Raw genomic sequence first — 26,603 nt, 5'->3', positions numbered from 1 at the left:
CCGACGTGCCATTTTTTTCTGCTCCCACATGAATGGGACTTCCCTATCCAAGATTTCTAGAGAATCATCCAAAACCAGCATACTACAATTACAGAACTTTTACTGCAARTGTATCTAACAGACAGGTGAGCACAAGGCACTAGCAATGTCTTCTTGCATTAAGACAAGGATGTTGTGTTTCCACTACAAAAAGAAAGGTATATGCAACGATTGCGCTATCCAGCACAAGTGAGGCTGCAAGAGTCTCAGAAAGTTTGAATGAGTTTTTCCTCTCTCATTTCCCAAAACACAACTTTCTACTTTGGTTAAAGAGCCTTCATTGTTGCAGGTGTGCTCTGCTGCATACACAGAAGCGTGGCACTTGCCAAAGTCAGTTAGCAGCAACTCAGGCTGGCTTGAGGATTGCCTTCTGGGATTTCCATCAAGTTCTTTTCCAGTTCTGTAGAAACCAAGAAGTTATAAAATTAATTCACAAGAAAGGACACCATAAGGTATCAAAAGCAATATGCAGCCCCCATCATTCCTACATGCTAGAACTGAGGCAGACACTGAAGTAAGTAAGGTTGCAGGTGGGCAAGACAGGCTTTGGTGCTCTAGAAGCCTCCCCAGTCCTTCAACTGTAAACAAGGAAAACAAGGAAAATGTACACAAGAAGCAAAATTTAACATACTGATGAGGTTTCCTGCCCCAATTTGGGCCATGTGCTCATTGGTCTTCTCCATCTCCTTAATCATGGACTGTTCAAATGCCAGAGCAGCAACTCGGGAAAATAATTCTTTGACATTTTCCCCTAGGAAACAGGACAGAAACTGTGTTTTTACAACTGCACACCAACRTATGATCAAACAAGCACAGCTGTGGACAGACTGCTGCTCAATACTGAGAAATCTCCAACAGTCTCTCTTCCTTTCTGATCACCGCTGGGAGAATGTCTCATTTCCTTACCCTAGGATATTGTACACTGTATTTAATCTGTTATTCCTAATCAGCAACAGAAAATTCAGTTTGTGGCATAAGCTATTTTTATTCCTAATGTGAGTAGCCATGCACACACATGTATTTGTACAACTATCCATAAAATAAACATGCTTAGACATTGCTCAGCAGCTGAAGTACTTTCTGTAAACATGACATGAAAGCATATATACATATAGATGCTCAAATAAAAAAAAAGAACAATCAATAAACCTAAAGCTTCAAAAGGCAACCAAAACAAACATGTTTTTGGAACTGGGAAAGACGGAACTTTAGCCTTTCTCCTGCCTTAACACGAGCATCTAAGTTTACACTATTCTTGCATCCTTTGCAGTAACTTACCTGTTTTGGCTGAAACGGACCAGTATTCTGCCTGCATCTCATTGGCAAAGCGGATGGCATCTAGCTCTGTCCTTTCACATACAGCATCTGACTGAGTAAACATGGAATAACTTTAACATAAGAACTGTATCTGACCCAGAAATAATACAGAAGTGTTGTTAGCACCTATATTATGATGCTTCCAGTTTTCACAGCAGCCTTTCTGGCCTTGCCTTGCAGTTTGTGTAATAAGACATGCAGTAAGACATGACCAGTGGAAGAAAAACAACATATATTTGGGAGAGAAAGTACTTAGTATGGCTTTCAAACTGAAAGCTTCCATTTATCTTCCACTGCATTGAAACAAACAAAAACAAGGGTAATCATTGTATCTACTTATACAGTGTGTAGAGAGCTATAAAGACATAGCCCCTTTACCCATCTTTAAGCTGTATCATTCTCAGCAGAAGAGTTACAGGATCAAGCAATCACAGTGCTTCTTTGGGCTCAGTCTTTCTTGTCTCTGTCTCAGTTCTTTTTCTAATTCATCTATTTTTGTCATGTAACAAAATAGTCTGGGTTTTGGCTTTTTGTGTGTTTTTTTTCCCTTTCTTTCTTATATCTACTTAGTTTAAGACTAAGATTTCCCCCTCCCTTAATGGATTTTGCTTTTTTACACCTTTATCTTTAGGTCTTTTCCCTCCTGTTTGTTTTCTGTGATCAGTCATCTCAGTATCTTGGTATTTGGTTTCAGATTCCAGCCCTTTTATAGTTGGTGACATCTGTCCTGTTTGTTTGCACAGATTTCTGTGTACTGCTATATATTGTTTTTATTCAAATGGCAACAGCTGGGTAGCAGAGAAAGTAAAGCTGTCCATTTTATTTCTCCTGGCTGCTGTAGCTTAGGTCAGAGGAACCTGCTAAAGAGAAGGGATGTTCCTCCCCAAAAGCAACTGAATACACTCAGGTATAGCCTCTGGAGTGCCATCTGGTTTAGAAGGCAGAACTGGAGACTGGCTGACTCCAGTAAAAAGCAGGGAAYACAGAAGTTTCAAAGGTGACAGAAAGACACTTTTCCCAGAGGGGGCAGACAGAAGAGAATTAAAGTAGATGCAGCAAAAGAAGCCATCAAAAGTTACCACACTGAGAGCAAATCTGAGGAAGAGGACTGATTGTTCAAGAAAAGCAGGMAGCTTTGTTTACAATTCATTTTAATCCATCTCATTCAGCTTTCTTTTTATATACAGAGTTTATTTATATATTTGTTCTAACAACAAATTCTTTGATATTTTCTAATAGCCACGAAGCATGGCTTTGAAAGCCACCCTGATGTTCACAGTGCATTCGCTTTAAGGAAGGAATGTAAATAATGCCTCAAAGTTCTGATGAGACCAAGGTCCTGTCATATTTTGATCAATAAAGTCCTAAGTACTTTCATTTCAGCAAATTATTTTTCAGATGCTGTAATGTCATGAAGTTATCTGCTGCAGGAAAACATATGTTGAAATTTTAAAATGCTCGGATGTCTTTCTGGATCTGGTGAATTCAATGGAAATATTTAATTCTAAATGTATAACTATTTACTCAAGTATGAAGAATCAAGATCTGACAGATTCCCACAGCTGCAGAAACCCAATGTCGAGAGATTCTTGATACTACAAGACTGTTGGCTGGCACACTGACTCTCACACCTTCAGAGATCTCACRTATTTTGCTTTTTCTCCAACTCAAAAAAAGCAATATAAGCAATAGTCAAAGTACTCAGGACAACTGACAGACATGTAGCTTTCCGGGATGTTTTTTCCACTGAAAAATAGAAAGGCTAAGGGCCAAAGAATTTAAGTGATACCACAGGCAACAGCTGAAAAAAATAACTAAACAATATAGGAAGCATGCTTATTTTAGACTCCTTAAGTAGTGATAGCTAGAGAAAGAAACAAGAAAATGTGGGGAGATTGTATTATCTTTTCCTCTTCTAGTGAAAATCATGTCACATTCAATAAATAAGATTTTTTAATTTATTTTAGAAAATGCTTTCTTAAATAGGTTAAGTTTACTGTATTTTTTTTTAAAAAAAATCTGTGATCATCTTTCTTTTGATTTAGATTTTTCCTCTCAAGGTCTTTGTCCTGACAACATGGTGTATAACTAAGAGAAAGAATTAGGGGAAATTTGATTTTTCTCAGTTACATTTGATCTACTTACCACCAAATCTTTCTTTGTTCCAACCAGAAARATGAAGCAGGAATTTGGTTCATTCTCTCTCAATGCATCTTCCAGCCACTGTCTGAAATGCAGAAGAAAGATGAGAATCAGTCAAGGAGACTGAGGGGTATAGGAAAAAGAGACCAATAATAGGGTCACAAGAAAAGTGAGAGGATGAACTTAGTATATCAAAGATCTTTTCTTCTGAACAGAAAGAGACCAGAAACTATTCCAACCTCTTTGAATACCTGCCTTCCACTAATAAAAAGTTCAAACATGTCCACTGTACAGTACAAGTTCAACAACAATTTTAGACCCAAAGATGGTATTTATCAGTACAAGGGAAGGGCCAATTCAGTTTTCATAGAGATAAGGAAAAAGAAAACAAGAAGCAGAGGGAAAAATATGAATGGCACAGCAGATTAAATAAGAGAATAAAGAGTGAAATAATCTATTCAGCAAGATTATAAAACAGCTCCCTGTAAAGGCTGCCTATTTTTGTCTCATAAGCTTTCATATTTTTGTTGCTCTGGCAGTTAAGTTGCTCTTGAGTCATTTAGTACAAGTCAAAGATGGAAGGAAGGGTGGTAGGGGAATCAGGCTCACAGCCTTTAATTATTTTCAGCCAAGTAGAGACACTAATATATATTATTGTACAAAGACCTATGCTAATGAGCTAAGCATCACAGCGGTATTCTAAGAAAATACTCTAATACAATTCTAGATCAGAATACAAGTTGTAGAGAAACAGGCACGTACATTAGTCGTAACAATATTTTAGAAATATATCAGCTCTAAGCAACAGTCTGGAGACAACTGTGTGGAACACAGATTGGTTTTATAGCCCACACTGGAAGCCGAGCAAGCTTATTTGTACCAGTTAATGTACTACTGTAACAAAACCATTATATATATCTGGACTAGTAAGTCTAATTATGTCTATGTTAAACATATCAAGTTTTCCATCCTTGCTCCTCTTTTTTACAGCCAATGTCCCAGCAGTATCTGCAGAAGCTTGAGAAAGCCTCACCTGCACTTAGAAAATGAGAAACTCTTGAAACATTATGCATGAGATTTATCTCACCAACTTATGCTGGCATCTAATGCAKATGCTATGAGTGGAGTAACGAGCAAACAGGAAAATATGAAGTGCACTCAAAGTATCCATTTTTCCCTACCTGTCTAGTTTTGGAATGATCCAACTCTTATGAAAGTGCCTTTTTCTCTCCACTGACTAAAAAGAAAGTCAAGGGTGAGTAGTTCAAATTTATGCTCTGCATTTGTTCAGAAAAATCCTGTTCTAAATAATCCAAATAAGTGATTATGTCAGCCTTCATTTCTTAGCTCAAAAAACTTGCCATCTACCTAGTTCTCTACCATACAGACTCCTAAAGCAACTAAAGGGTATCTAAGGCAACTAAACCTCCCACAAAAGCCATAGTGGCTAAGCCAAAATCCAGAAACTTACTTAGTATGATCCAAAGTCTGAATATCAGCCAGATCAAACACTGTTATTATAACTGCAATAAAAGACAATACAGCAAAAGTAGTAATCAAGTTAGAAAATGCATCAGAAGTCTCTCCAATTCAACACACACAGGGAGAATGATTAAGTATGAAGTGTACCTACATATGTAAACCAGAGGAGACAGGAGAAAACTTATCTGCTCTCTTTCCTTTCTTCTCTAGCAGACAGTCCATAGTCTTAACTTCATTTGCTCTTTACCTGTATTCTAGTCTAGAGCATTCATGCTCCTTTTATTCTGGACCACTTTAATTGCTGCAAAAAGTCTCTCTTCTCAAAGGGAATGTCAAAGGTATCCACTTCTCGTAACCTCAGCAAGAAACTTACCCAAATCCAAGTTCTCCTCCCCCTAAATTCAAATACCAAATCCAAGTTCTCCTCCCCCTAAATTCAAATACCAAATTTTCTCTGCCTTGTCAGAACATTCAAAGCTTGTAAGTGTAACTATCTACAGATAGATAGATACATCTGAGTTTTTAGTGCCTTTTTTCCCCTGTGATAATAGAGGATYTTTTGCACCAGACTATACCTACAGGTACCTTGCCAGAACCAAATATAGGCGTACMTATTGCATGTTTCTTTACAAAGTCACAGCCGGGATCAAATTAATATTGTTCTCACCCTCTGCTCCTCGGTAGTAAGCAGATGCAATGCACTTGAACTTTTCCTGACCTGCTGTGTCCCATCTGTGCAATGGCAAAAAGAGAAATTTCAGGTTAATGAAACCCAGTGTAACCTGAGTAAACATGCTAATGAAGCAACAGACTGGTACAAGTTGGAGAAGAATGTGATACCAGAGAAGTGTTACCATCTGGAACATGTTATTCATTAACTACTGTTGGAAATACAATAAAGCTCTACTACTTAATGAAGACTTTTTAACCCTGTTTTTAATCCTTTTTTCACACCAGTCATTTTGGAGACTGTTCTTGAAGAGTCAGTTCAAATGTATGAACTCTGCATACTAATATCCATTTCTTAAAACACTTCAGAGCTCATCTATGTTATTTATATTTATTTCTAGGGCAATCTAATGTTGAAAATGTATTTTCTGTGCCAATACTAGCTGAATTACCTATTAGCCCCTACCAGAGTCTTGCAGCTGCTGGATACAATATATGTCCATTCACTACAAATTACAGACTTACAGCTTAGTCCACCAGGTACTAACGGTACCACTCGAGTTTCGAGAAATTGCTTCTTATTAATGAACATGACATACAGTTCTCTCAGCTACTGGCATTACTGTAGGGGTTTGGGATTTTTTAACAGCATAGTATCACCAATCACTGATACCTCAAGTTTATCTTGTATGGAAACCTCTCAGCAAGAGGGGGCACTAGCATTTACCATTTAGTAACATTCTACACAGCCACTGCGGATTCTGCAGATAATCCAAATCAAAGTAGCCCCTGAACTTTACTGCATCAATMGCCAATGCTCTAGCATATCAGTCCAGATTTTTAAAGGCATTCAAGGTCCAAAAGGATGAAGATAGTGCCTAGAAGAATCTTCAAAAACATAACAGCACTGAAATCAGTAGGAAGTGGCTATCTAGGTATTTTTCAACGTCTTTAGGCAATGACATCTCAGACAAAGTGTTCCTAAATGTAAAAGTTTTAATATTCTTGCACTAAGTTACTTCACCCGATGCATCTTATCTGTGCTCTAGATCACGTGCCATAGCATAGAAGATTCAATAATGCCTTCAGCAAAATACAGCTAACCATTGGAAATAACAAACATTTCAGAACCACATCATGCTAGAGAAAGTTAGAACTCCCAGTAGTCTGATTTTAAAAACCCTGAAAACTGGAAGATTCTAAGTTCAAATTCTAACAAAAGCACTTGAGTCTTTCTATGACTTGGGGAAAATTTAGTCCTGATTAGGTGATGCTGATATCATTGGATATCTTGACATTGATTTCAATGGTTGCTAGAGGTTGTCATCCTCTAGTAAAACCAAGTTCCATGCTCACCTATGCCTGCTAAATCCAAACAACAGAATGGTATAAGGGTAGTACTAGATAAAATTTGTTGCAAATGCTTCCACTTCTTTTTCAAGAAACTTCAGTAAAAAAAAAACCAACAACAACAAGAAAAACTCCACTGAAGTGGGGCAAGACATTCAAGTCAAACTTTTATTGATAAAATTATAGCATTTTCTAAGGGTGAAAGATTCAAGAGTGTGTATGTATGTGTGTACACACACACACACACAGAGTTTCCCCCAAATTAGAAGCCTGGGTGACAAACTGTTTTTCAGATTGCATTATGTCTGCAGAATTTAAAATCTTCATCTCAGAGTATGCGGTGATCCACCTCTGCTCCTAGTATATTCTGCCTAATACTTAGCCACCACAGTTCAACTTACATCTGGAGATTGTATGGTACTCCAACTATTTCAAAACGTTCAATTTCAAAATCCACTCCAATAGTTGCCTTGTAGTCTCGGTCAAACTTATCTTTACAAAATCTGCAATAAAAAAATGGGGTAGAATACTAGCAACACCCAGCTATAAATAACTGCAGCACTAGTACTATGTAGGGTAAATTGTAAAGAAAAGAATTAACTGTGGATTGGCTACATACTGCAGATGCACATATATGTGTATATATAATGTGTATGTGTATATATAAAAACACTGAGAAAGGAAATGAGAATGATATAATGAGTAAGACAAACTGGAAGGCATATGTCCAGCGAGCTCTCAGGGTGAGATAAGAATCAAAATAAAATACTTCTGGACTGCCAAGGAAAGTACAGTATCTTACAGTTTTAGTCTAAGAGACTTACTAATGATATTAAAAATTTTCCCAAAACTGCTTAATAACTTGGAAGAAATAATTGAAAATGCAAACAGACAGAAAGTTAGAGTGATCACAAGCTACAGAAATTCAATGTTTTATCCACTGGAGTTAGATACTAAAAACTTAAGAGCTGTTTCTAGCATCTGGGGAAGAATAACTGTTCTTTAAGGCATTCTGCCATTTAACCACCTAATTTTATAAGTTAYGGAAAAATATCAGCTTTTTGTAGTCTTGTAGCTACAGAAGTGATTCCAGGTACCTGCACTGGAATGACCTAGAAAATATTTCAGTAAATAATTCTCCTAAAGAGGCTAAAAACATGAAACCCCAGATCAGACATTGGAGAGATTTTTTTGCACCTTCTGATTAATTGTGTTGGCTTTAAAATGGATTTTCTTAAGGAAACACTGAATCATCTAAAATTTGACCAAATAAAATTACTTCAGATTATAACATATGCTGCCCAGAAGACCTGACCAAAGTCACTGAGCGTGACTTTCTGTGATGGTATGCAGAGTATGTTTACTGTTGACTTTGTTTTGTCTTGTATTTAACAAAACCATGGTTCAAAACAGAAACTATGAATTCCCATCATGAATGGAGAGGAATGAAAACATTCTAAACATTTAACTTCACTTTAGAATACTGAAAGTTTTACTACAACAACTGATACACTTTCAAACTGAGAAAGAGCAGAATCAAACCATCTGCTGACATACACTGTACCTGTTGATGAGGCTGGTTTTCCCAACATACAAGTCTCCTACCACAACCACCTTGGACAGCTTCAGCCTGTAATAAAGGTTTCAAAACATCAAATATTTTTTAGTAGCAATTTCAATATTCTAACCACAAAGATGCTGATTTAGATCCTTAAGTGATTGTGAGCATRTGTATCTGCAGCTCAAGGCTACCTAAATGCCACCATGCTACTGGATCAGAATCTTAAATCGAAAGAAAAAAAAAWRTCAAAAAAAAAGTCTCTAGGGCAGAAACAGTCCGCTTCTTACTATGTTTTTTTCTCAAATACAAGCTAGTGAGGCAGAAGCTCCCTTCTATTAAAAAGGCTTCGACTGTGAGTATACGCATTTGGGAGTTTGCACATACGTCCGTTCAGTATCTGCAATATTATCAGCCCTTTGAAGGGTACAAGTTTAGATCTTTCTGCCATTAATTTTAATCAAGTTTCTCATTGRYATCAATGGTACAGAATCAAGTTCTATATGCATGAACCAGAAACAGCTGACAATAAAATAAYCTTCAGTGAAATTTGTCTTGGAGGTGGGGGAGGACAAAAAACAAAAATGGTGTTTAGCTCCAATACATTTCCCGACTATCTGGAATAATATTAAGCTGAAGCTAGCTTCATGCAAATAATCCTCTTTGCTCTGGGTCCTCCCATAGAAAGCAGCAGATGGGCTTTAGGTGACTCAGTCTGCATTCTTAAAACTGAAATACATTCTCTTATCCATCTATATCTCCTAAGAAATGCATGTAACTGTATTTGTTGACCTAAACTTGGATTGACATCTCCTGTGCACATGTTACAATAATGGCTTAAGAGGTTTAACATTCTTTTGTATTAAGGAATAGCTTTTTAAACAATGGCATTAATCTTCTATTGCATGTTACATCTGGTTATATCAGGCTTCTATGGCATGCTGTTTGCAAATTATCTATTCTACACAGTCCCAATCTTGATTGGAAAGCTTCAGGACTAATATTTCAGGGAAAAAAAAGCATGYACTGTGCTAAATAATGCAAACATGGTGGAAACAGGTCCCCATGCTGCTGACATGTCTGTGCCTGAATAACTGGTACTGATACAACACTAAACAAAATTGGCTGCCTTAAGGATAAGGCAAAAAAAGAAAGTGACGGTTTAGGGGTGTATGCTCTACTAATTCTCATTGAGTGAAAAAGCCTCCCTAAATTAGACAATTTAACACATTGATCAAGATCTCAGACTACCTTTCTAAACAACAAAGAAATGCTCTGTTACTTGAGAGAATGGAAGATGATGGTTATTCCCTCTAAGTTTTACACTTATTGTACCAAACAGTTCTGTCTGTCCATCCATTCTTCCCCCTAAAATAATAATCAYATCTTACTATTTATCTAGAAATTGTGTTATCTAGAGAGCAGTGACAGGAAAGGAAGTTAATTTTAATATGTGAAGCTTTTTAGCTATGGTCATAGTGATATGACCATATTAAATGAACTGGGGAGATGGTTTATTCTGTAAAGAACAAATACACCTCAGTTATGGTGGGGGAAAAACATTTTGGTTCAGTAAAAAATATTTTGCCAGTAGAATTGTCCTGACACTTGTAACAAATTTWCATGAAAGACAGTGACTGTACTGCTAAATAGTAATAAATGTTGATGCTTCTCAGGGAGTCATGTTTTGGCTCAAACTTTTTAGCAAGACTCCATATGAAATGAAKAGAGCTCTGTCTAAAAATTGGTATCATGACAAGTCTCAAGGTAATTAACAACTCTAGATTTAAAAGAATAGTGAGCCAACTGTCAATATTCATAGTAGCCTTATTTTATGAAGGATCTTTCACACTGAAACACAAAAGTATTTATATTAAAACATACAGCTATTTATTKTAACTGAATATGGACAATTTCTAACATAGTTTAGCTTTCTTGCCTTGCTTCAKCAATTAAATCAGTACAAGTAACAATTCCAGGAGAGGGATGACACAAAAAAACAATTTAAGAATATTAGAAAGGCAAAAACCAAAAGAATTGATTTGTATTTTTCAATGCTATATTTACTCCAGAATTTTGCTCTAGCTTTAAGGAAACACTTAAGACATTTTCTCAGCATGTATACTTCTAAAAGATAAAGCTAGATTCCCATTCACTTCAAATGACTTAGAAGTAGAGCTACTATACATTTGCACCAGTGAAATCTTTTTCCTCCCTTCCCTCAGTCTGTATTAACTACTAACTTGGCATACTCAGCAGGTACCAATACCAATGGAGATTACAGCAMGGCTACCTCTACCCTAGTCCTTGTATCTGCTCATCATACTGACTTGGATTGGCAAAATTCAACACTAATTTTAAGCAGTCAGTTCATCTTTCAAACTAAGAATTTAGCTATTTGTTGCTAAACTCCTGTATTTTTTCAACACTGCTTATGCTACCAGGAAAAGTATCTTTGAAACTTGTAAGGAGGAGGAACACCTTAGCCATCTATCATCAAACAGGACAGAGAACTGTCATATGCATGGGCTTAGTTCCCTTGAAACACATGGTACTTAGGAAGATGAGTAATGAGGATAAACCTAGGAAGGAAGTAGGCTATAAAGGCAGTTTAGAAAATTTACTTTAATGKATACTTAAAAACCCCCAAAACAAAGAACTACTCTTACCCAGCTGTTCCATTACTCAGCTGACAGGCAGTTTTGACCTGTGCATGGAAGTGTTCTTTGAACTGCAGGCAGGCCTCAGGTGTGTACCACTGAAGATAGGAGAGAACAGCTAGATAAGGAGATTAAGAGCTTCTCAAGCACAGGGATACCTTGGCTTAAGAAAATGGATAGCCTAAATCAGAAGGCAGTCAAGTTGCCTCACAGGTACATTCAACAAATATTGCTTCAGACAGTAAATACATTCTCTATTGTTTGACTGCTTTTCAGAGTACCTCTAGCTAAAGTTCCACAGCCAAACATATTTGATTGTCATTCTTACAATAACAAATACCTTAAGTTCTCTCAGTAATATAACACAAAACAAAAAACACATCTGGGAACATGCAACAAGTCATTCTTATTAAGTCTTTTAGATCTTACTTGCATAAAGTACTGTTTCTATTGTTTTTTAATTAAGTGTTGGTTAAAAAAAGGGAGAAATACATTTTAGCTTATATTTGCCTAAAACAACTGGGGTGATTTTCTTAAAATTAAAAAAAAAAAAATATGGAGCCGAGATCAAGCATGAAAAAAAATACTAAATTCCCTTAAAGGATACTTTTGAACAGCTGAAAAATAAAATGATAGATCTTTGTCCTTCCCTGTCCTTTAACTCTTCTATTATACTTCCAAGTACAAAGCTCTTTGGGGACAGGAATGATCATTTCTGCCTGTATTTTTACAGTGCCTACTGCATTTGACCTAGTGTATGACTAAGGTTCCTACACACACACACACACACACACACACAGAAGAAAGCTGCCTCATACTCTTTAACCAAAACACTCCACATAGATCTAATTAGTTCTTCTGCATATTTAGTATCTGCAATGGGTTATCATTTCCCCTCAGTATAGTAACTGCCTAAGCATGGCACTTATCAATGTTTGGCTGAAAGAACAAGATAGGGATTAGAAGATAATRCTCATGTGGCAAAAATCTTTCTGTGGATGTTGAAGGAAGAAGTCAGGCTTATTATTAAAGACATCAGCACTGAATGGGAAAAGGAAGTTCCATTCATCTCTGAAAGAAGTCAAACAATTCTTAATTTTAGCAACAAACAACAATTACACATTAAATTAAAATAYTATTGCACATGGGAAAAAGCCCCCAGTGGCAGGTGCTACATACTCTGACCACAGGGATAAAGAATGCTTACCTTGGGAAACTGGGAGATTATTCTGTCCCTACTCACCAAGGGAACCAAATGCATTAGGCTGGACTTCATTCTTCAAATTCAATTCAATACTACCAAACAGGAAATGTGTAAAGAGATACATAACAATCAGGAATCATCTGAACACAGAGGAAATACTATATATATTAAAAAAAATAATCAGCAGTCCTTATGGACTTATATTTGTTTCCCTTCCAACAGAGCTAATAGTTCTTTTATTTGACTTTGTGATAGAAAAATCTGTTTCTTATGATAAAGGGGCCACTTCAGTATGTACAGCTGTAGTAGCRTACAGAGGCTTTCTGAAAATACAAAGCATGACATCTCATTTCATGCAAGGGCAGAGACTTCTTCACTTAATTCCATAGAATTTCTTCTAGTTTATCCCACAAAGGATTTTGCAACATTTAATTTTAAAATCTTGATCACTGCTTAAAATGCACCTGTACAAAGCATAGTAATAAATATGAGGGGATCYCACATTTGATCATAAGAGAAAAGGAGGAATGATGAAGTTGCCACATTTCTTRGCACAACATCAATTTTTCATCCCAGATCAGCTCAAACAGAATGAAGTAAATAGTCTGACTTGAAAGGAGGAGACTGTTCATATTAAAAAAATACATGAAGATATCTCACTTGAGACGCATCAGTTTGGTTACGCAATGAAACYCCATGGATTGTTGGGGGAAGGGACCCTTAATGAGGGACCAGTTTTACTGGCATTCAAAAGAATGTCTCTAATARGAACATTCATCGTGTAGCAAAGTGTAAGGAAAGACTCACCGTACAGTAGCTGATGCAGCAGGTTCCTAGCTACGCAAACAGCTCTGCCTGCTGGTGCGTGGCCATAGAAACGAGTTTGCAACACTTCCCTTCCTCCCCTTGTCTCACAGATTAGGAAGGCGGAGTTGGAATGGAGTAACTTAACTACACGTAGAGCCCTAGTTTTAAAAGGACAGACCGGTTTTAGTGTTTATTCAGATTCCTTTGATCAGAAATTGCGCTCCTTAGTAAGCTCTGTGCTCCCCTAATCCTGCCCCCTAAAAATAGTTCCATTTATTTCAAGTGTAGTTGTATAAATTAATGCAGAGAGCAGGATCAGCCCAGCAGACAAGGAACTAATGGAGAAGGGAACTGTTATYATGATAGTATTAAATATCAATTTATCAATATCAAAAAAGCAATTATAAAGAAACTCGAGGGATTTTTTTTTCAGAATTTCAACTTGACTTCATCTCAACTACAGAGTCAGGAAGCACATGCCACAAATGAGCTGTTTTGAATTATAGAAGTGTCTTTCTAGTCATTAATAATCTTGCTTTCTAAAATCTCAAACACTAAAGGCAAGAAATAGCAAATCACAGAGCTCTGCTGCATTGGCAAAGTGTTGATAATCAACTCATTAATTTAGACTCCATGCTCTCATCCCTACTTCTCCTGTGTTTTAGATTAATTGTAAACACTATGAATTAAACTTCCAAATTTCAAAAGCAGGGGGAAGGGGGGAGAATAATAATAGTTCTGAAAAGAAAAACCCTGCCAACTGGTAACAGTTTCACACTAACTTGCTTGGGATATGTTGATCCAGAACTAAGGAAGGATGGAGAAAGCATGTAAAAAGTCAAATTGTGTACATAGGCTGACTCACTACTTGTCTCCTAGAGCTCTTTTATAAATTAAACTGCAAAAAAATCAATTCACTAATCTCAATGAATGCAAAGTATAGTAGGGACCAAGGTAACCAAACAGAAACACTTTTAAACAGAAGGGTCATTTACAAACACCTAGTGTTTCTAACCTAAAATCTGTCTTTCTCTGCCTCTCTCTCTCACACACAAACATATTCCAAGTTACCGAATCAACAGATTGGCTGCATAATTAGTGGAAAGGGTCACTCATTTAAGAAATACATAGCTGCTAAAAATAGYGGGAATTATCTGTGCTGAGATCCAGATTTTCTTTTCTTATAGAGCTGAAGGGGACTCGGTCACCACAGAGGACTGGGAATACACTGTCTCCATGGCATCATGCCCCCGCTTACATCAGTGTTGCAGGAACAGTATCATCAACAGCTTCTGTGGATCRATAAAAGATTTAAGAAATACATTCAGAAGCTGCACATAAAGTAAGTTAATGTCATGGCTACTAGCCAAGAACAGTATTCAAAGCTATGGTGAAGGACAAGACAGAACAACTCCTGCCAAAAGGATGCGAGCACAGTTACCACTGAAGGACAAGAGAAGTACCTGGTTTTCTCCTGCCACTTCTACACTGAAAGAAGTTCACACTCCTATTGAAAAATAGGAGGAAGCTTTACAACTGCATATTTAGTGAAAGTCTATTTCATTACAATAACCTCTACTTTAAATAATGTTTAAAGTGCTACAGAAAATAAGTGCTTTCCTGAAAATACTTTTTAAAGCAGCAATCTCTCCTTTATGCATTTTGATGCTCAACAAACCAGAATCCTTTCCTGTGTTTTATTTTAATCCAACTAATCTGATTGACTTTGGCTTTGTAAAATCCTGTTTAAGAACTCTGATTATTATAATTGTTACTCAAACATAATGAAAAATATCTCAGCAATTTCTGCATTTGCACAGAGGAGCAAAACAACCTCTTTCGCAGCAGGAGTTGCTCGAAGACGCTTTCTCCTGATGCCGTATCACGCCCAAGAACCCAGAGCACCCTGAGGCCGGGCCATCAGCACTGCAATACCACATGCTCCTGTGCACAATACTATACTTTTTAATGAGGTCACAGAAAAAAAGCCTGGCCAGATCTTTAATACAGTTCAGAGAGGCTACCCTGATGTAAATGGAAGCCATTCCTAGGCATTCTAGCTGCTTACAGCGAGATTCTGGAGAAACCAGGAAGGCAAACCAGGCCCAAAGGCGCTCAGCCCCCACCAGCCCGGCTACCTTGGGGCTAGCTCGCCATCTGTGCGCAGACCRCCTCCTTGTGCGCCCCGCTGTCCCTTAGCAACCTCCTCCACGCAATTTCTTTAAAAAGGAGGACAGGAAAAGAACCTCGCTCCTTGCTTTAGCGGAGAAAAGGTCTCAGGCTGCCTGCACCCCGCAGCCCTAAGCCGGCGTTTCGCCCACCCGCTCCCCTCGCCTCGCAGGGGCTTTGCCTCAGTCCAACGCTCCGAGCCCGCCACCACAGCGCCCCGGCCGCCCGCCACCTCCTACGCCAGGAGCGGCCTCAGCTCCCATTCACCAACTACGCTGTTGACGCTACTCCTGCTCAACAGCCGCCGGCGACGGCGTTGGTTACGCCGCTGACGCAAGACGGGAGCCAGTGGAGGGAAAGGAGCACGTGGCCGCGCGGCTTTTATTCACGGAGCGGGGCGTACGCAAGGAGCTGGTTGCTGTGGCGACCAGAGCACGCGGGCGCGCCGGGCGGCGGCCGAGGTGCGGGGCGCCGTGGGGCGGGAAGCGSGGCGCGCTGAGGCGGCGGCAGCGCCGTGGGACCGGGCGCCTCTCTTTAGCCAGTTCGGGGCGTTTTCGAGAGAGAAACGCTGCTGTTTCGTGGTTAAGTTTTAACGTTGTAGTTGTAATGTCTGTTCAGTAGTTTTGAAAACTGCAAGGTGCGTAATTCTGYCAGCTGAGCCGTGAGGGAAGAGGGGGTCAAGCACCACCGTGTCTGTCAAACGTTAACGACCCCCGAGGGCGCGTTTGAACCAGACTGCTTTTAAACGAATGCCTTTTGAAGGCTGAATTTTGCTTTCGCTTTAAAATTGTTATTTTGAGCTCCTTCTCTGCTGTAGGACATTAACTTTTTGGTAAAGAACCTCCTTCCCCTCACCTAAGTCTCAAATTACTGCAACTTTAAGGGATTTTTTTTGTTTGTTTATTTGGTTGGTTGGTTTTTTTACTTTAAGTTTTCGGTAGAAAATTAAACCAGACAAGACAATTCAGCTGATGGACAGGCATTAATGCCAAGGTTCATGCATCATTCCAGCCTCTTCTTTTATGGCTGTCCAGCAAGTACTGTGTCCTAAAATAGCTCTTGTGGGGCATAGAGCACTGGTCAGTTTAGGGTTGTCTCTTTGGTATGTTAACTGTCCTGTCACCAGGTACAATCTTCCCGGGGTATCCCGCTCAGGGAAGCTCGGGATGGCACACGCTCGTATCTCAGCCAGCCTGCCCCCGGATATAGATCCCACGAAAGCTCCAGTTGCGTTTGGGGAGAGGGCCCTTCCCAAGCTGAACGAGGAGCTACAGTCCCCTGAGCTGCTGACGCGGCAGCGGGCGCTGATGGCCCTCTGCGATCTGGTCCACGACCCAGAAAACGTCTACCAGGCGATAGACCTAGGTAAGTGACCTCTGATGTCAAACTCTGACACAGCAGGGGGAAAAGCTGTACTTTTTTGCCATGTTTTCTTGTCTCCTGCATTGTCTTTGATGACAAAATAGCCATATTTTTTGTTTTCAATCTCCACATGTTTTACCTTAAAAAGATGARGAAAGTTATGTCATATACATGATTGTTATTTTAAGAGTATGCTCACTCTAGGATTATAAAACCCTAAATATAAAAGTAATGCTGAGTATTTTTTCCTTGCATGTATTCTGAATTTTAGATAAATCTTAAGAGGTACTAATAAAAAAAGAGCCAATTAGTCCAAATTTATAAACCTCCAATCTTGTTTACCTGAGATGTTCTCCAATCCTATTATTAATGCATTTTTCCATAAACATAAAACTACAATGTGTATTATTGTTAGAAAGGGGAAAAAATCTTTTGGTTATTCTAGAGCAGGAAAAATGGCAAAAATGCCAGTATTTTTTTTTCTTCATTAGACATTCTTCTAATACATACGTGACAGAAGAATCTTCCTTCGAAGCCCTGGATTTTTTGTGTGTAGGGTACTCAAAGGTGCGATAGGCCTCTGTGGAGCTTTTCATTGAAGGAAAGGTCTAAGCCAATATCTCAGACATCCAGGCACATCTCAGATTACATTACAATATTAGGTAATATACACTGATAAACCTTTTAATTAATAATGAATACAATAATATATCAATCAAGTTTACAAATTCTTYAGCAAAATCTGTGGAGGTATCTTTTGCCTTTCTTTCCTTTGGCAGTGGATAGCATGGCACATACAACTTCATTGTAGGATTCATCCCTGATTATTCATCAAGGCTGTTTATTTAAAATTGTTTCTTAAAAGTATCTTAGTGAGTGTAGAATGAGAATATCAAAGAAGTCAGTAGAACTTCAGGAGAAAAAGATAAAAGATAATATAACTGAATTTATCTTACTCGTCAGGATTATATCCAAACACTACCAATTTTCAGTGCTTCGGAAAAAAATCATACAAGCTTATCCTAACACTTTTTAGCATTCAGTTTGTTGCACATCTACATAGCTCATTATGTAACATTAAATAAATCCCCTGGTCTGCCACCACTTATGTCTCCTTTTACCCCCCCCCCCTCCTCCCCCCTCTCTTTTTTTGATAAGAGGTAGCAATAAACCATTAAAAAGTAGAGTTATTGTTTGGTTAGCAGTAAATGCTGAAGTAATGAGAGAATAATTTTTTTTGTCAGTGCAGTCAAGGGTGCTTCCTGTTTACATGTATAGCCCTTAATGGTTTATCAATTTTACCAAATATATTGCTGCATATGGAAATCAAGGTTATATGCTTCTACACAGCCTTTGTTACACCTAAGAAAGTTTACAGAAATGTAGGCATCAATCCTGCAAACACACACTTTTGTACTTTAAAAACAGGAATAGGTTTAGACGCCAGTGTACCTTTATTTTTTGAGTTAGATTATTACATAATTATTTGCAACAGGATTAAGAGTTCRCTTCATACAGAAATCAGCAGCTTGTTTGTGGTATGCTCCAGCACAAAATTAATTCAGTGGAGTCTTTCCACTATCTTCTCTGATTGTCAGATCAGACAATTAGGGATGCTAGTTCTGTAGAAAGCTTTTATCGATAAACTTTTATTCTAATGTTAAGATATTTGAGGAATTATGGCATGTGATTTTTGGCAGTAGGTCAAGTTTCTTCCCTACTTGAGGTATGGCATTGAGGGTTTGACAGTCAGGACAAGATAAGAATTCTCTCTGATTATTTGTCCTTTGTATTGTGAAATAAAAAATGATCACTGCTATTTTGAACTAATGCTGAAGGTAAGAAATGTTAAAATAAACTATTGTATTTTGTAGGATTCTTGGATAACCTGAAGGCTTTGCTGCTTGATCATGACAGTACTGTCCGACAAAAATCAACAGAAGTCCTCTACATAATGGCTATGCATAATGTTGGCAGGTAGGTATAATTCTAGCATTTACTGAATGGTATGGAAACAAATCAATTTCAGTGAGAAGAAACAACAGAGTAAGTTTYGGCAAGATAGGTACAATGTAAATAGTATTTAAGATTACACGTCTGGCAAATATTTAGTTGTTATGCTTAGTTAAATCCCTCTTCCAATGCTGTTTGTAGGCATGGGTTTATACAAAATGGAGTAATTTCTGCCCTGGCTCAGCTGTTGGATGATCCAGTAGATATCTGTCGGAAGAACATACATCAGACTTTTGAAATGATGGCAAAATTACCTGAAGGTAGGGATTTTTTAATTACTTAAATATTCAAATAGACAAAATAGATAAATGAATTTACCTGTTTCCCTAAATATTTTTCCCCAGATTTATTTTTTCCACTTTCCTTCAAAATCTCATTTTAAAACAATGTCTTTGTATTTTTGTTCATCTTAGTTCTCTTTAGTTAATTTTCCTTTGAGAGGCTATTCTTTGGATTTTACTGGGAAACTTTGAGAGATAAAAATCTCTTTTATTCTTCATGGTTGGAGACAACTATGTTGTCTAGCACTGTTGCTGCACTTCTAAAACAAATTGCAAATTGTATAATAACAGTAAGAACACTTGGCCAAAATATTTAGAGTGCCTGCGCATAGATAACAAGTGAAAGGCCCTGTATTAACATAATACATATGTGAATAGTGCTGCCTGTGTATTTCTTTTAGAGCTTGATCCTGCAAAATCTCATTCTTAAGGCTAGATCCATTAATTTTTTTTAGGTCTTACACAAGTAAGGGCTGCCCCCTGAAGATACAGATTATATGGCCTGCGCCCTTGAGTTTGTATTTCAGAATCTTACATCAAAAATTCACTTTGTCCCCTTCAATTCAAAATGATGTTTAGGTATTAATCATGGTGCTCCAATTTCACAGCATGTAGARCTTTGCAGAGGACTGAACAGGTTTGTAGAAAGCTTTTTTGATGTCAGGAAGAACAAGTCTCACGAAATACATTATATGCTTTCCCTGCTCCTCGTAAGCACTAGAACAGGCTACAAATGATCACTTAAAGGCGCTGTCCATTGCAGTCAGTATTCCATGGATTCAGGATTAATGCTTTTTCAACATCAGATTCAGAAGCRACATTTCTTACTGGACCTTCACTGTTGCTTTCACCTGGTAAATTAAAAAATTGAAAGTAATGCAAGGAACAATGAAGGAGTTTGCTTTTACATTTTTAAAATTTTTTTTAATTTAAATATTGTTTAGGAATCAAATGCTGGATAATATTGTTAAATATACTTAAGTGGTAGTATATGAAGCTAAAAGTGGATTCATTTTGCCTGATTTCAGATGTCAAATTAAGCTAGTCATCCTACACTCACTGTGTAGAGGGAGACAAACCAGCAGAGACAAATCAGTATCTCCTGGGGCAATAAATCTGACATAGCTTAGGTGCTTAGTTTAAGATGTGGTGAGCTGTGCTCTGGTGATGTCCCTTTATATCCAGTGAGATGATGCTAAGCTAGGTTGACTACATCAGAATTAGGCATCTAAATTTTAAATCCTTCAGTTTAGGTTGAGGAAAACAGGCTGAGAGTTTGTCTTTGACTTGCTAGAAGAATAGAATAAGTCATTATACCTTTTACATGCTTTCTGTAGTTTTATTACATATATTCATAATTTTTCTAAATCTTTTACTTGCTAAAGGAATTTACTATGATCTGTTACTTTTATACTCAGACTCTAAAACTATAATTTTAATAATTTTCTAATCTGACTATTATATTACAATTCCACTGATTAACATCATAATTTTAAAATTATAGCTTCAGGAAATTGTCAATTAAAAAGCCATGTTACTAAAATTCAAGGGAAATGCCTCATTTGARGACTTCTGTTACATTACTGGTGCTTAAAAAGAGTTGAGTGAATGTTTAGAACCTTCCTGAGTAAGAATACATAAATTCTTAAAAATACATGTACTTTTATGTGCTTTTAACCATTTAAAGTCCTAAATAATTGAATCTATATAAAGGATATTGATATATTGGGCTAAATAACTTCACAAACATCACTAAGGAAAATTAGATTTTCTTTTAAATTATTTTCACTAGTCATCTTATAGATTTTCAGCTCTAATGAGACAGTGACTTGACTTGTTTTAGTATATTTTGACCTATCTGATTGTCTTCAGAGAAATCTGTCAGTTACCTATGCAAGTATATAGATAGCCTCTTGTGAATATGTGGATCATGAAAGAAACTTACAGGAGGAAAATAAAACTTAGTAGAAATAAATGTTGCTAGATTTTTCCCAGGTCACTATTAATCATTAGCCACCCATCCATACCAGCTGTGGTAGTCTTAGTCATTTGGGAACTGCATAGTTCAGTAATAAGCCTTGCTGTTCAGTCACTGCTGTAGTGAACTTTAATTTTAATTCTAACCTTCAGATGCATCTGGATGCAGAAGCTTGCCACTTGTCTCCTTTTGCTGATAGTTTCCAGATATGTCCGTGCTGCAGACCTTAAGTTGACTAGAAAGGTTTCAGATTAAAGAGGGAAACCTCAGGGTTAAGTGGTTGCTGTACACTATATTTTTAGATAAGAATTTGAAACATAGGAATGCAAAGTTCAACTACCATTGTTTAAACACTTGCCTCTTTTTAGGTTCCATCTCCCCTAACTCTGAGTGTATACTAAGTAGGTTGAAAGTTTAGCTATGTAAGCGGAAAACTTGCGTAGCAGAGGACAAAACGTTTCTCCTACAAAAAAGTTGTAGGGGGGGAAAGGTAATTAAAAGAAGCTATTCATGTGGCCCTGAGAGGAAATTAAAGTTTTTTCAGAGTGTTCAAATTTGGACACCCAGGAAACTGAGGCACAAGGAACCCCTTGCCAGTTCTGAAATTGCATGTATTAGATTTCATTTGTGYGTATGTTGCAAACTAGCATTTTTCTATGACATGCAACCTCTTGCAATTATTTTTGTATGAAACTGTTGTGCACAGGCTGCATACCAAATACATGCACATATTTAATAAACAGCCATTATTGCACATGTGATCTAGAATCTTGAATAATTAGTGATGTACTAAATTCTGTGCCTAAAAAGCTAGTGTACAACAACCACTTAACCCTGAGGTTTCCCTCTTTAATTCCCCCTTCCTTTACTGGAAGGGTTAATGGAAAAAAATACTTTAAGTAACTTTATTAAAGTTTAATAATTTTATATTGGCTTTTTAAATGGGCTGCACAGATTTGAACTGAAATTCCATGACTGTGCAGTTAGAGCTGTGGGGTGCGAGCTGGAATTTCAAAAGCTAGCAAGAAATACTTATTTTGGCAACAGCAAGGAGTGGAAGGTCATAGCAGATTATAGGAAAAATATTTAATTTATATTTCTTCTAAATCCACTATTGCTAGTGTATATTAACAACATTTATATGCTTATTATTAGATTTGTGAATTAATGTTTTCTTGAGGTGAATGTTCCAGTTTGCAATTCATACGGAATTTAATAAAATTAAGGCCAGTCAATGYGCACTCAGTCAAACATACTTTCAAYGTAATTCTATTGCAGCCACTTCAGACTTCATGCTAGATCTGTAGCCAGATTTTTGTTTGTTTTCTTGTTTAAAGTCCAGTTCCTTCAGGATTTTTTGTTTGACTACAGTTAAAAATTCAATGGAGGTTGAAGATATTTCATAGATCACTTGCCTTTTTTTAAATCTACTGCATTCATAATTGATTATATGGAACTATGTGCTAATGCTACCTTGGGGTCTGTTTTTAGAGAATAATTTGAAATTTATTTAGGACTTGGCTGGAAGTTTTGGCAGCAACAGTAATGACTAGTTGCAGTGCAGTGTTTGAATTTTTATAAGGTAAGTCTGGTAAAGTGACACCGTACCTCAGACTGTAATACTCAGTTAAAATGAGCAGAGCCCAATTTGAAAATAATGGCTTGTCTGCAGGGATTAACAGTTCAAACAATTTTTTGGCAATTTCTAAAAAGCAAGGACTAAAAAGAAAGGTAACATAGAAAGCATTTAATTAGACCTGTCATTTCTGTTCAGTGACTAACAGTAGCACTCAGCAAAAGTGGCTCTTGATGGTGCCAAAACATAAAATATTACTTCTTAAAAATTCCACCTAAACCAAAATGCATTGCCCAAACTGCAGAATATGTGATGGTACACCATACTGCCACTTAGGGAACAGGGACAGATACACTACCACTGTTCCTTCTAAGTCCCTGCAGGTRTCTGAATATACCAGTTTGGTTCAGGAGCCCCTGAGGGGAACTGCTGCCACCTTTCACAGCTGTAAGATACCAATTTAGTTAAACAAGGAAATGTGAGATTATACTATGCAAGGAGAAATCAAGTTGCCTCCTTGAGTGGAAGGATTAGCCTACACCTGCTGAGCTCAGAGCTCAGCAAAAGCTGAAACCCAGATGTATTTGTGTCCCTTCTCAAGATTTGGCCTTTGGAAGGCAAGTGATTAACAACTCTTAAGTGAGCAGGAGTCTCTGCCATACAGAGAGCTGCTTCTAACTCCTTTTACAGTCCCAGCTCGGTGAGAGCTGTGCATCTTTGCAAAAAGACAGCAGTTCTCTGAGAGTCAGCTGCTTTTGAGTGAAGCTTCTCTTGAGCTAAAATTTATTTTCCCATTTCACCTTCCCCATTTCAGGGACTATGTATCATCACATGCGATGATGAGGTGATAGAGAAGAATCAGGTTCTCCAAGTAGTAACATTGTAACTTGTTTCAGGGAACAGTTCTGGAGCATTGTCTCCAGAAAGCAGGAAAGGGAACTGGTAGTAGGAAAAAAGGAGACTTACATAATTATAAAATTAGTTATGTGGAAAGATTCAGTGCATCAAGTGCCTCCATTACAATTTCTGTTTAAATGTATTCTGAGTAGAGAGAGGTATTTTACTAGGAACCTGATATTCCAGATCTTTTAAAAATACATTTATTTGCATTATATTTGTTAATTTTCAACGTGTGGCTCAATCCTAAAACATTTGCAGCAATTGCACTCTGTAGTCATTCAGAGTGGTGAATGACTGTTGAAAAAGTTGAAAAAGTTCAACTTTTTCTCAGCTTCTGAGAAATAAAAGTGAAGGTAGAGGGACTATTACATGAGTGAAGCAAGCAGAATTTAACCTTCTATCATCTGATCCTACATTCACATCTGAGCATGATGCTTCTAGTATTTTCGTTTTATAGTTTGCTCAAATTCTAGATGAAATTCTTTTCTAAAGCTTAATTTCTTCCACTGTGAAATCACTACACGTTTTGACTATCACCTCTGTCTGGTCTGTTAGTTTCTGTGCTATTAAAAGCCTTCAAGACTTGTTCAGAATAAAAATCACTGACTAGATTAAGCTAGTCTTGTACAGCTTTCTATAGACCAGATTTTCATACATGCCCTTTGACATGTATCTATCTTTAGGGGGAAAGATAGATAGAAAAATGTCTGCAGCCTTCAGCCTGCCAGATATGTACAGTCTGGAAGATCAGTGGGGTAGACACTGAGCTAGCATGTTGCATGCGAAAGCATCTCTTCAGGCCTTTACCCTTGGATAAATGCATTGTTCTGAGCCTCTTTGCTTCTATGTTTCAGATTCTAGCATTCAGTCTGACCTGCAAAAGGCTGATGGACAAATGAATCCTTAGGCCATTTGCTTGTTATGGTTAAATCAGATGTTCCAATTTCACTTGCCAAAAATTATTTTTACTTTTAACTGGATTTTGTCTCCTACAACATCTTTGTCTATGAAGAAATTCATCCATCACTTCCATAACAACATTCAAGTGTATCATTATCTTGCCCTGACCTAGCAAAGCTCCTGTTTATGCTTTTCTTCCCTCTCTAGGTAGCTGTTTTCATTTCCATTTTGTATACCCTTTCTGAACTATTAACTTCAGCCCTGGGAGTGTCTTTCTTACCTTTAAAGAAAAAGACCACATCAACCCTTTTCTTTGTCACTTTCACAATCTGGACACTTAATGTCTTGCACTTTTCTTACCTAATAAGCATTAACACTACTGCCTGATTACTTTGTTTTCCAGTCATATTCTTACCTTTTTTTTTTTCCCTGTTGCCTCTCTGCATTTTACATTGGTATGATTATTTTTGTTGATATGACAGCCTCCAATCTTTTTCTGAGCCATAGAAATGGTCCATTTTAGTACATTTTGGAGTGCTGTTGAGAGATCTTAACTTCTTACCGGTGAGTCACAATTCATTTTCTGGGTATAATGTATATATTACCTCATTTTTCTGAACCTTTTCCCCTGTGGTTTACAGAGGCTAATAGTATTAGACATTTACAGTCTCTATATACTACAGATACATGATCATATAAGAAAGAATTACATTTCGTATGTTTTGCTCTTAAAGTTCATTCACAGATGCTATCTATGTATTGCTTTTATTTGGATAAAAACTCTTTCAACATATATGAAGATGTATATGCCTGTATTTAAGGAGTAGAATATAATTCCTTGAGCAGAATTGTGTTGTTATAGAGCAGAATCACATGCAGATGACCACTCAGAAGAAAAACAGAAAGGTGCTTAATTTATTTTGTTCACTATGAACAGAGACAATTTGGGGGATTAACAGAGAGAATGGCAAATGTTTTCCAGTAGCTAACAAGAGTCACGAAATCTGAGGTAGTACATTTGACATATTACAGACACAGCTAGAGAAATTGTCTCTGCCTGGTAATTCAGCCTTCTTCAATCAGCAAAGAGAAAGAAAATTTCTTGGCATATTTTGCTACACCTTGCTTCCAGATAACCAGATAGAATGCACCTTGTAGCAGTTGGAGGAAATCAACTATTACAGTATTCCTCAGTTAAACTTCTCATGTTTTCTACAGCACAGGAAAGTTTCAGGGCCTGAAAAGCGGCATGCACCACACTAGACAAAAAGGAACATAACCTGTAGATGCATTTGACATGAAGCGTGACTGGTTTTGTTAATTGAGATGTGGCTGGTGGCTCCAGTTAATATTGCACTAGGCCACTTGGTCTTTCTCCAAACAGGAGTAATTTAGGAAAGTGTGATTATTTTAAGTGAATTCACTTCTTGCAAACCATTTCAAATTCCTATATTTAATGCTGTACACACACTTCAGAAGATTCAGTATTATGCAATCATAAAATTATACTGTTTATGCCAGTGCAAATCATGAATGTTGATCACATTAAGTGATATCATAACTGATTTTTCTGTTTTTTTCTAAAGCATACCAGAACTTCTAAATGTATGGGCTGTAGACCTGGATCTATTGTGTAGTCTCAGAAATAGGTGCCTGGTCACATGGTTAGTTTTTTGTCTTTTAGTTGCTTTTGCAARTCCTTTTGCAAATTCTGTATCCTTTGAAAAACAAAGCACAAACTACCTTAAAGATCTGCCACTTAAATAACATGAAACTGGAATTGTTAAACGAAGGGTAGGAACATCCACTGATACTGGAAGGACACTGAGGGATAGCTTCTCCAGAGAAAAGAAGAAGTTAGTGACYGGAAAAAATGAGCAGAAGACAGACAGAAATAAAATAGTTGTATGTATTTAATGGAAGAGGGGAGAGGGAAAAAAAAGGGGGGGGGGAGAAGGGAAGGGTGAAGAATATCCACCAGGAGAAATTAATGGAAAAGCTTTCATTCCTTCTGAAAATAATTAAGATGCAAGAAAATATGCAACAGTATTATTCAAGGGGTGCTATGTAATGATAAATCACATAGCCAATAACAAACAAAAAATACGTTTAGGAAAATCTTTCACTAAGATACAGTTAACATTGGCAAAGATTAACAATTCTTACCCATTTTCTTTCCTTTCTTTTAAGGTTACT

The 26,603-nt window shown here is 37.3% G+C and overlaps 2 protein-coding genes across 2 annotated transcripts in view; one reads left to right on the top strand and one right to left on the bottom strand.

The window, feature by feature from the left end:
- Positions 1-374: 374 nt before the first annotated feature.
- RAB36 (RAB36, member RAS oncogene family) lies at positions 375-13,243 on the bottom strand. Its single transcript, XM_085305855.1, has 11 exons — positions 13,229-13,243; positions 12,425-12,513; positions 11,227-11,315; positions 8,564-8,629; positions 7,401-7,502; positions 5,648-5,712; positions 4,970-5,021; positions 3,502-3,583; positions 1,318-1,408; positions 671-790; positions 375-439 (listed from the first exon to the last, which is right to left on the bottom strand). Exons 2-11 carry the CDS (start codon positions 12,491-12,493, stop codon positions 375-377), a joined length of 801 nt encoding a protein of 266 aa, XP_085161981.1. The 5' UTR covers positions 12,494-12,513; positions 13,229-13,243.
- A 3,246-nt stretch (positions 13,244-16,489) lies between these two features.
- Positions 16,490-26,603, top strand: part of RSPH14 (radial spoke head 14 homolog) — a 95,060-nt gene continuing 84,946 nt past the window's right edge. The window contains exons 1-3 of the mRNA XM_085305807.1: positions 16,490-16,762; positions 18,634-18,736; positions 18,914-19,032. Of these exons, the coding sequence (XP_085161933.1) occupies positions 16,564-16,762; positions 18,634-18,736; positions 18,914-19,032 (421 nt within the window). The 5' untranslated portion in view covers positions 16,490-16,563. The remainder of the gene's footprint in view (positions 16,763-18,633; positions 18,737-18,913; positions 19,033-26,603) is intronic.

The sequence above is a fragment of the Rhea americana genome, unplaced genomic scaffold (assembly GCF_003343005.1).
Source record: "Rhea americana isolate MKP2758 unplaced genomic scaffold, rheAme1 scaffold_227, whole genome shotgun sequence".
Classification (NCBI taxonomy): domain Eukaryota; kingdom Metazoa; phylum Chordata; class Aves; order Rheiformes; family Rheidae; genus Rhea; species Rhea americana.
The sequence above is the reverse complement of the archived record's forward strand: the minus strand, read 5'-3'. Positions and strand labels throughout refer to the sequence as shown.